The sequence below is a fragment of the Meleagris gallopavo genome, chromosome 7 (assembly GCF_000146605.3).
Source record: "Meleagris gallopavo isolate NT-WF06-2002-E0010 breed Aviagen turkey brand Nicholas breeding stock chromosome 7, Turkey_5.1, whole genome shotgun sequence".
NCBI classification, from domain to species: domain Eukaryota; kingdom Metazoa; phylum Chordata; class Aves; order Galliformes; family Phasianidae; genus Meleagris; species Meleagris gallopavo.
In genome coordinates, this window is record NC_015017.2 from 25,978,230 (window position 1) to 25,986,918 (window position 8,689).

An 8,689-nucleotide genomic window follows, 5' to 3' on the forward strand; every position below is an offset into this window, starting at 1 on the left:
GTTTCAGTATCTTGTCACTTTGTGTAGCTGGTAGTATCTCTGGATACAAATGCCAGCATTTTCTAAAAATTGATATGCAGTGCTGGTTGCTTGCAGCTCAGATGGAATGTTTTCAGCCTAGCATATCAAGAATATTCTAATATTTATGAGCACATTCAGCAGAATTCTGCTTTACAAAATCTTTACTGGTGCTGCTTGGCAGATACTCTGAATACTGTGGCAACTCTGCGAGTTGATTACTGTATTTAGGTTAAGCAGTCTAAGCATTATTTTTCAGGTTCAGCAGATTGAACATTATAAACACATCTGTCTCCCCATCCTCATCTGCAAAGCACAGTATTGAAAAAGAGGAATATTACTTATGTAATACTGATTGTTTCATTATTTGAGTTTAATTTATTTACTGTAAACAAGACATACTAAGCCATGCTGCCTCAAAGGATAAAATAGGCCTGAAAACATGGAAACTGAGGTTTGTTTTTTATTTCTAGCTTCAGCATTCGCCTGTTGCTTATGGCTCTGAGTAGGTCTCTAGGTAGGTCTTATTACTTCCCCTCCTGTTGTACTTTTCCAACTCCTAAGTTTGCAGTAATGACCTTTGTATTCCTGATGGGGGGGTGATGATCACTCACCAATTTTTTCTGTTTTTGTTTTTATAAAGCAAATACTCTGCTTTCCAAGTGAGTTCTACTTGCTTTTCTCTTGGGAAGTATATTGAACAAATGCAATTTGATCAAATTTTTGTTTACTTTTATAGCTATATCATGAGATAAGAATTTGATCAACACATGCTGGAATAGAGATTTATGCAATGAGACATATTGATGTTATAAATACTGAGTATAGAGACATCCTTCTACTGGTTTTGTTTGTTTGTTTTTTTCTTTTTGTTCATTGTTCCTATAAGTGATTTATAGTAAAAATTGCTGTCTTACCTTGGGGCAGTCACATTTCTCATGGAAAAAATTGAAGGCAACTTCTTCAATGACTGCTCTTAACGTTGCCAGTAGCAAGGATTAAGTTACAGAGAAGAACGGACTTGAGGGAGTTTGATAGGAACTAACTTTGAGTTGTTTAGCTCACTTGTGAAAATACTGAAGTCCACAAAGTATTCATCCACATAAGGCATTATCCTTTCATTTTGGCATTTGGGATGCTATTATAACCAACAATAACAAAATGCCCTGGATCTCTGTAGGCTTCATTTAAATGTATGCTATGCCCATGAGGAATGTTAAGTTGTATTTACTTTCCTGTTTATTTATATGAAGTTTGTGCAAGTCTTATCTCAGTTTGTCTGAGAACTATTGCAAAATGTACAGTATTCAAGAGTTCTGTCAAAGGACTTTGGAAGAAAATGCTTCTTTGTACTCAATACTGCACTAGTGTCTGCATTTCTCCAGTAAATGTATCTGTGAAATACTTTTTTAAAAAAATGAAATGGTAATATTTCTTACTGTTCATTGGAGATCATCCAAGTTTGTATGTGCCAACAGAACAATAAGAACTATTTAGACTGGTGGAGATCTTTCCATTAATTTAATTTAGTTTTGGATTGGGCTTTGCAGTTGTAGATTAGTAGTGATGGTATATTTTAAAATGAAATTTGTGGATGTGTTTCAGAACATCCTGGGAAGTTGTGGGAATTTGAATGTCTGAGAGAGAAATGCAAGACACCTTCTGCTGTGTTGCGAGCTCATCCAGGAACAAACAAGTGGACACTGTCACTTAAATCCTTTCCTCATTCTAACTCCTAATTTACTTGTTTCTAGTATGAAGCTCTTACCACAGCGTTTAGCTGGGAGGAAATAGTCTGTTTCTGGGATACAGAAATTTATCTTCCTGTAGCTAACAACTTGTGGTAGAGAGGAAGCTGAAATGGAGCCTGCTTACTTACAACTTTCTCCTTTTTGTGATAAGCCATTGTGGCAACATGAATCCCAAATCACTGCCTCACTTCATCTAACAAGTAACATCTATAGTGACATTATCATGACTCACTTTGTTCCTTGCTTTCTTCCTGGCATTGCACCTCAAGCAGGAATATTGCATGGCTGAAAGACATTGGAGGCTCCTCCCAGGGTAGCTCCAGGCCAGTTCTTCTAAAGCAGCTGTGCTTTGGGTGGGCATGTTGCTTTTCCTGCTCTGCTTTGCAGTGGTTAGTGTGTGAAATAGCTACCCAGATCTTTAAAATGTGACATTAATGGAAGTAGCTTAAAGAAACCCAGACGAGTTCAGTTATTCATGGATGCCCACAGCTGCCACTCTCTCAGGTGCACACTTTTGCACATAGCTTCACAGGCAGTTAATTCCTTTTCTTAAAGGAAAAGCAGGCTTTTTCATACTAATAGCGTGACACAGTTCCCCAGAGGATGCTTCTGTCCAAGCATGTGCTTACTACTTGTTTGTCTTCGATAGAATTTAAAACATAATACTAGCTTCTTGGCAAATGATTTTTTATATTTATTAATTTTTTTAAGTTGTCAGCACTTTCATATCCTTATATTCATTTCCATTGACTGTCATTGAGATTGCCTTAATCACAAAAACATTTCCTGTAACTTCAGCAGCTGTTCTCCTACAGTATAAAATCCTGGTAGTTACGTTCATTCGGTGCAAGGTCACTGCAGTAGGAAGGAAATGGTCACCATTAATAGGTGGTATTCTCCTTGCTACGGTGCCTTGTTGCCCTTGAGCAGGAATGTTAGGTGTGAGCTACTTAGTTTGTGAAGGAAATGTCTGGAGATCCCCACAGTTTGGAGGCATGCAGTCTCCCTGGTCTGACTTCTGGGGTTTGAGGGAGAGCATGAGTCATGCTGCAGAGATGCTGTGAGCAGCCCCGCTTCTTCTGGTGCTCATTGTAACAGCCAGCAGTTTCATGACTATTTCCACTGTTTGATGTTAGAATATGGAATTCCTCTTTGCAATTACCTGGGGGGTTTTTTGTTTGTTTGTTTTTGTTTTTGTTTTTGGAAAAGTACCGGATGTTTTCTAGAAGTTGCAAATAGTTATCTATGGATATCTTTAATTGAAGGTAACAAGTAGCAGATGTTCATTTGTCTTCAGAGATTCCTTGCATTTCACTGCTGCGTTGGTTTCTCAAGCCAACACGAATTTCCAATAGCTGAGTTCCACGTTCAGATTTGCTGTGTACATCTGAAAGCAGTTACAGAGCAATAGAGCAATATGCACTAACACCCTCTTATTGGAGGTTAACACAAGTTGTCTTTTTATTTTATTTTTTTTTAACTTGCGACTCAGAACATTCTGGTATGTTTGGGGGAAAAAGAGAAAGCAGAGTAGCCAGCAGTCCTTCCTGAAGTTATACCATCTATATCACCTTGCTGGCTGAGTCTTCTGTCTTCATTTTCTTGTCCAGGCAAATCCTCTGTAGTGAAAGCATTATGTCTCTGCGCCTTGCAAGCAAACCACATCAAATGAAGGATCTGATAGATAACCCTTTCTGCTGTATCTTTTAATGCCTTGATCTCTTTTCCATGATTCTTCATATTTTAACAAATTGTGATTTAAGGCTTTTTTAAACTGGAAGTGTCCTGCTTCCTAACAGCTTTGCAGTTGGAAGACTGAACAGTGCTTAACAAGATGAAGCAGAGATTTTTCAGTTCTCTTCTTTCTAAGACAGAAGAAAGCAAAATTAAACAGAAAATGCATTGTCTACTTTATATAAACATAGATATCTGTACTGGGGAGGAGAAAAGAACCTAAGAATTTAGTAGCAAACTTGAATGAGAAGATGCTATAAAAAGTTTTTCTATGACTTAATGCTTTTGCATCTGGAAAAAAAAATACTCTTTACGTTATCTTGTCATTTTGATGGAAACTTGAGAAATTGATTTCCTCACCTATATGCCTTCTAATTGTTTCCTTATACCTTAGAATCATGGAATTGTAGGATGGTTTTTATTGGAAGGGATCATTTATTTTTTAAGATCATTTATTTCCAATCCCATGCTATAGGCAGGGACAACTCCCTCTAGACCAGGTTGCTCACAGCCCCATCCAGCCTGGCCTTGAATGCTTCCAGGGAGGGGGCATCCAAAGCCCCACTGGGCAACCTGTTTCAATGTCTCACCAACCATTTAGTCTAAATCTATCCTCTTACTCTTTCCATCTACCCTCTACCTTACACCTTCTGTTTTCTTCACTGGTAACTCGGATCAGGCTGCTGGTCCAGATGTCATCTTGTTTCCTAGACAGAATTTAGCAAACTTATTTCAATTTCTGAATTCAGTATTAAATTCTTCTGAGATTTTTTATTTTTCAGAAGTAAAGTATTTGGCAGTGTTGGAAATCATAGAGCAAAATATCTGAAAACACTGAAGAAACATCTGTATTCTTCTGTTATTCATCCAAGACAAATAAGCTGTACAGTGGTGAAAAATCTGCCTTATCAAATACATCCCATTCCTTCTAAGCAGTGGGTGCCCTTCATTTCCTATTGAAGCCAAATGGGATTCATCATGTTGCCACTCAGGCTTTGATGAATACTAATGTCTTGTTACCTGCTAAATCATTAGTATTTATTGGTAAAATGGAAGCAAAATTAGTCCTGACCTTTAGAGCTAAGTCAAAAGGTTAATCTGTGTCCATTTCCAACTCAGAGCAGTAATTGCTCCCTTCTCTAATTGTACATACGACAATAGTTACTGTTCATTTCAGAGATAAATCAAACTGTAGGTGATGGTTTGCATTCATAATTCTGTGCTTATTGCTTCTTACAAACAAATTCTGAGTCACAGAATGTCTCTTCACAGGTTCTGTTTAAAGCATCAATAATTAAAAAATAACAATTAAAAAACCTCTTAAAAAAAAAAAAAACCAACCACAATGCATACTTTAAAACTAGTGGGATGTGATATAATTTGTAATACACAAAGGATAAAAAAAAAAAGTTTGTGTTTTTGGTTGCTCAGATATTACTGTTCATGACAACTCCGTATATGAGGAAAAACACCAGTGTGAAACTAATAGCTGTTTTTGTTTCTCTTACAGCCACACTGTACACATCCTGTATTTTGTTGGGCATATTTCTCAACAGCAGCATACCAATATTCTTTGAGCTCTTTGTGGAAACAGTCTACCCTGTTCCAGAAGGAATTACCTGTGGAGTTGTCACCTTTTTGAGTAATGTGTTTATGGGAGTGCTTTTGTTTTTCCTCACGTTTTACCACACAGGTAAGAAATATGAGTTACTTTGAAAATGTAATTCCCCGTGAAGACATACCCTTGTCAGTAAGGAGAGGAATTTGCATACACAACTTCTGTTAATAATCAAATGCATGAATCTCCTTTAGTAGCAAGGGGAAAGAACTTGAATTGTTCTTTTCTACATGCATGTTAATAAAAACAAAATGCTTTTTTTTGTAAGATGTATGGAGACATGTTCCACTTGAAATTTGCTGTAACCAGAACCCATCAAGATGCACAGTCGTCATATTTTTATAAATTGTTATTTAGATTTTTATGGATAAATATTCCTTTAGATAATCCAGTGGCCCAGTGAGGCAGAACGGTGTCTTGTTTGATATTTTCATCAGCATCTTCAGGTTTTCTCATCTCAAGAGTATTATTTGCTTCCTCATAATTCATAATCAGACTTCACACTTGCTGTTTAATAGACTATAATAAATTCTTATTACTCTCCTATGACAAGATGAGCTGCTTAGTGAATGAGGGAAGGGCTGTGGATGTTGTTTACTTGGACTTCAGCAATACATCTGATGCTGTTTCCAACTAGCTTTCTCCTGGAGATACTGGCGTGGATGGCTTGGATGGATGAGCTTCTTAAAATGTTTTGTTTTGTAACTGAGAAGGGACTGGTAAATTTCAGAATGAAATGTGTTTGAAATTATGAAGGTTACAGTGCAGGGCTACTTTTCAACATGGCTTGTATATCTTTCTGACAAGTAATTATATGTAGGTTAATGATTACATTCTGAATTATGTTCTGTGAACAAAAATTGAGAAAGAAGTGTGAAAAAAAGTCTACTGAACTGCAGTGTTGTAAAAAGTAGATTCTATCCACACCAGCCTCAGTGGCACGATGTTTACTCCTTACATCTTAAAGAATGCTTTTATGATTAATATTAATTGGTGTGAACTCTGTTCACATATATTGTTTCCAACATTTAAACCTGAGCTGAAAAGATGGTGCAGAATATTCTGAGGATATTTTCAACATTTTTCAGAGTAAGGTGTTCAGAACTGCTTAAAAAACAAGGAATTGGGACACAATCTCTTGTAATATTTGCATAGACTTAACTTCCTCTGACTGAAGAATTGTGCTAGAGTGAATTTATTCCCTCAGGAGCAGGGTATTTCAGGCCATTTTGTTCTTTAACAGGTAAACCTGAAATTAGTGTATCCACACACTTGGAATCTTTTCCCTATTTCTCCAAAGGAGAGGAAAAAAAGTTATCTGTGCTCAAGATGATCCATTCTCAGTGATGCAGTAACAGTAATGATCAAAATTACAGATGTTTGTGATCGCTGGAGGCAGTCAATGCTGGTGGATGCTATTGGCTCCTTTGATAAAGGAAAAATCCTTTAGAATTTAGATAATGATCTTAAATACTTGTCTTCCCTTTGAATCAAATACATCTTCTAATGACATCTAAGAAGCTTTTGGGTAAACCAGAACTCAGTCAAATTTATCTTGTTTGCTCCTTGCTTTTAAGCCAAATAATCTTTCAGTAGTTTAAATTTTTATTTCTATTTCTTCTCATACTGCGACGTTGCAAAGGCTGTGAAAGAATCGAGCAATGGAAACTTTCCAGTGCATTGAAGATTTTGGACCAGCTAATTTGGTTGAGAAGGGAAATTCTGACCTTTCAGAAACCTCAGCCTAATTTCTAGTGCTGTGCTCTGAGGCCAAAAGCCTCGGCTTCTGGATGTGGTTTCCTACAGGGAATTCCAAGTGAGAACCACAGAGAAATCAGCCTTTAGCTTTGTGTCATCCATATGTTAGCATGAAGCTCCAATGCTGTACCAAATTCTGTGTTGTAAAAGACATGAAGGGTTCAAGAGGAAAATGTGGTCTTTCAGGTTATGCAAGTTCAAGTATGTTTAACCTAATTAAGGAAGAGTATTGCTTCTCCCAGAAAATAGTAGCATAGCTTTTACCTGTGAACAATATTGTCTACTCCAAGCCTAGGAATATTTTATTAAGGTTTTGATTGCCTCACCAAATCTGTAAGAGTTCTGAGGAGAGGGTGTTGTTGGTTGTTGCTGGTTTTGAGAGCTTGGTTTCCCTGGCTTTGACTCTTGTCCTTTGCACTGGGTAATATAAACTGTGCTTTCTCTTTTAGCAATGTAAATTTTAGGTTTATGAAAGTAGCAGTGCTGAAGTCTTGATTATGATTAATTCAGACTCAGGGAGAGCTTAACTTCTGTAAACGTGAATAAACAATTTCAAAAAGAATAAAAGTATTTTTAGTAATATTTCAGTATAACATTTACAGATTTTAAAGAAAAGAGTCATACGCTTACTTCTAAATGACACTGCTAAATAGTAGTAAAATATCAGGCAATAGGATTTCTTGAATGTGTAATGTATGTTTTTAGGAGCAGAATGTTGCAACTAACAGCTAAGAAGAGCCTTCTGAGCAGCAGTTAGTGCAACTAGTTTTAAATTGCATTGACTGCACTGCTCACAAGGTTTATCTTTTGGAATCAGTTTTCCCTCCTTAGCCCACGTAGCAGGTTTGATTCAAAATCAAATTCTACTGCTTCTTATGCTTTTAATTTATTTTAGTTTTCAATCCGTAGGAATCAAAGAACTAATGAGTAGAGTGTTCAGAAGTGGTTTATTCTCCATTAGCAAGAATAGATTTTTTTTTTTTTTCCCCTCCTTCTGCATTGACAGGCTGGTAAGAAGCATTAACATTAGCTGAAGGCATTGGTTTTATATATATGTATGTAGAAGTCCATGGAGGAGTCCCATAGACCATGCTAACCATCTATTGATTGTGAAGCTGTCAAGATTTTATTAAGAACGCAGCAATTTCCTTCAAACCCACCAGCCATGTTTCTAACTGACAACATTAGAAGTCTTAGTAGCTTTAAACACGGAGCATGTTCAATAACTAAGATTGGTTCTGCCTTCTGCTTTCCAGAGTTCTCCTGGTTCAACTGGTGCCTCCCAGGATCGTGTCTGCTCAGCCTGCTCCTCATCCTGTGCTTCCGGGAATCCTACGACAGACTCTATCTTGACGTCGTTGTCTCTGTTTGATAACACAGGACTGCTGACAGGTTGGAAGAGACTGAATTGATTTTTGCAGTCTGCATATCTGCCTGGATTTGCACAGCTGGCCAGGAGGGGGGGGGGGGGCCAATACAAGATATAATTGTGGCTTTATTAGTGATGGTGAGGACAGGATGTTTCTTACATTCAAACCCACTCAATTTGCATTCATTACAGGCAGATGAACGTGCAACTTGAGTGGTCATAAAGATGCCTGAAGTGCACAAGAAGAATATATCTGATGTACAGGTTCCAGTGTCTGACCTGGGTTTCTCTATCTGAAGGCTGTTCGTTCATGTAGCAGTGAGGTGTGTGTGTGTGTGTGTGTGTGTGTGTGTGTGTGAGCCAACTCAAGGTTGTATGCACTGGGATACCGGTAACTTTTGAGTCTTCTATCAGAATAGGAACAGTGAATAATCTCAAAAA

At 37.4% G+C, this 8,689-nt stretch overlaps 1 protein-coding gene across 2 annotated transcripts in view; it reads left to right on the forward strand.

Moving 5' to 3' along the window:
* SLC49A4 (solute carrier family 49 member 4) overlaps positions 1-8,689 on the forward strand; it is a 29,276-nt gene extending 20,587 nt beyond the window's left edge. The window contains exons 6-8 of one of the 2 annotated variants that reach the window (XM_010713883.3): positions 5,014-5,196; positions 8,136-8,271; positions 8,441-8,689. In XM_010713883.3, coding sequence (XP_010712185.2) covers positions 5,014-5,196; positions 8,136-8,251 — 299 coding nt within the window. In that variant the 3' untranslated portion in view covers positions 8,252-8,271; positions 8,441-8,689. Of the gene's footprint in view, positions 1-5,013; positions 5,197-8,135 lie in introns of both variants that reach the window. The other variant, XM_019617238.2, reaches the window with a different exon arrangement.